We start from the raw sequence: 1,404 nt of genomic DNA on the forward strand, positions 1-1,404 counted from the left end.
ATACTACTGTTTATTTTATCTATGCTTGTAAATTGTGTATATCTTTTTTTTTCTTTCTTTTTTTTTTTACTGAATGTTCACTTGCCTTTAATCATGTTTGAACTTTCTCAGACTATAGTTTTTGCTGTGGTATATGAAGAAGTACTTAAAGTGTGTGGAAAGCAAAGTTACAATGATATAAAATTAGTGTCATTCATTTTTTTGTTTGTATGTTCACATTGAAGTCAAATTACATTTTCTGATTTGTGACACTAAAACACTGCTGGTCACTTTCAGAAGTTGTAGTGATTCTTTATTTTCCAAGAAAGAATGTGAAACAAATTGATTATATAATTTTCATTTTTAAATATTTTAAAATATCATTTAAATTGATTTTACACACTTTAAGCTATGTCGTATCGCATATCGAATATCGCATTTTTCTTCAATATCGCACAGCCCTAATTTCATTCATGATGTGACATCTTTACCGCATTTTTAGTGGCTTGTGTACTGCTGTAACAGTATTCTCCTGCTGTAAAATCCTCCTCTGAACATGTCTGTAGAGAGAGTGAAGTGAGCATGAGTTTTTGTTTTGATGCTGAATTATAAATGTATGACAGAAAAAGGCAGCAGATGAAGTGACATACTTTAATAAGGCTGTCCCACAGGTCTTCATTTCTGGCATTGCTATACCTGAACCTACGAAGGTACCGAATAATGCCATTCTGAAAGCCTTCATTTGTCAAGAAATTCCTCAGCATATGGAGAATACATGCTCCCTAAAGTATGCAGTAACAAAGTAGATGAATGCGATTAAACAAAATAATTCAGAATGGTGATAAAGTTTTAACATTGCTGAAGTGTTTTCCCACCTTTTCATATGACACAGTATCAAACATTTCCTTTATCTGTGTAGGGTTCTCAGCTAAACTGGAAATTGGCCTGGAAGAATTTAGAGAATCCCGTCCAATAGCTCCGAAACAGGTGTCCAGTAAGTGGTCCTCCTAACATGCAAAAGAAAGCATGTGAGACCCTACTCAAAACTAGTTTGTCTATAGACGTATTGGTGTGAGTATGTATGTACATCAGTACACTTGAAACTAGCGCTACTTTTAAATGTCCCATTATCATTATCCCAAAAATAAGCCTCTTCATGTGGGTCTTCATCACCCTTCAGGGTTTACTAATGATAATGACATTTATCATCTTAACATCACACAACTTCCATTATAGAGAGAGAGAGATATCTGAAGCTTGAACATACAACTTTAAGCTCTGGATATACTGCCTCAAGTGAGACAAATTCCATATATCGGGCAAAGCCTTCATTCAGCCATATATCATTCCACCACTCCATCGTCACCAGGTTTCCAAACCACTGAGGGGAAAACAGCAGAAAAGTGACTTACATTCAGTAGCACT

At 35.0% G+C, this 1,404-nt stretch overlaps 1 protein-coding gene across 1 annotated transcript in view; it reads right to left on the reverse strand.

Moving 5' to 3' along the window:
• The window catches only part of LOC107576483 (leucyl-cystinyl aminopeptidase-like), a gene marked incomplete at its 3' end in the record, with an annotated part of 18,612 nt that extends 17,250 nt beyond the window's left edge, over positions 1-1,362 (reverse strand). The window contains exons 1-4 of the mRNA XM_016262651.1: positions 1,247-1,362; positions 855-986; positions 630-761; positions 471-539 (exon numbers count right to left, since the gene is read on the reverse strand). Coding sequence (XP_016118137.1) covers positions 471-539; positions 630-761; positions 855-986; positions 1,247-1,339 — 426 coding nt within the window. The remainder of the gene's footprint in view (positions 1-470; positions 540-629; positions 762-854; positions 987-1,246) is intronic.
• Between the last annotated feature and the right edge of the window lie 42 nt (positions 1,363-1,404).

The sequence above is a fragment of the Sinocyclocheilus grahami genome, unplaced genomic scaffold (assembly GCF_001515645.1).
Source record: "Sinocyclocheilus grahami isolate Dianchi unplaced genomic scaffold, SAMN03320097.WGS_v1.1 scaffold3768.1, whole genome shotgun sequence".
In the NCBI taxonomy this organism is placed as follows: domain Eukaryota; kingdom Metazoa; phylum Chordata; class Actinopteri; order Cypriniformes; family Cyprinidae; genus Sinocyclocheilus; species Sinocyclocheilus grahami.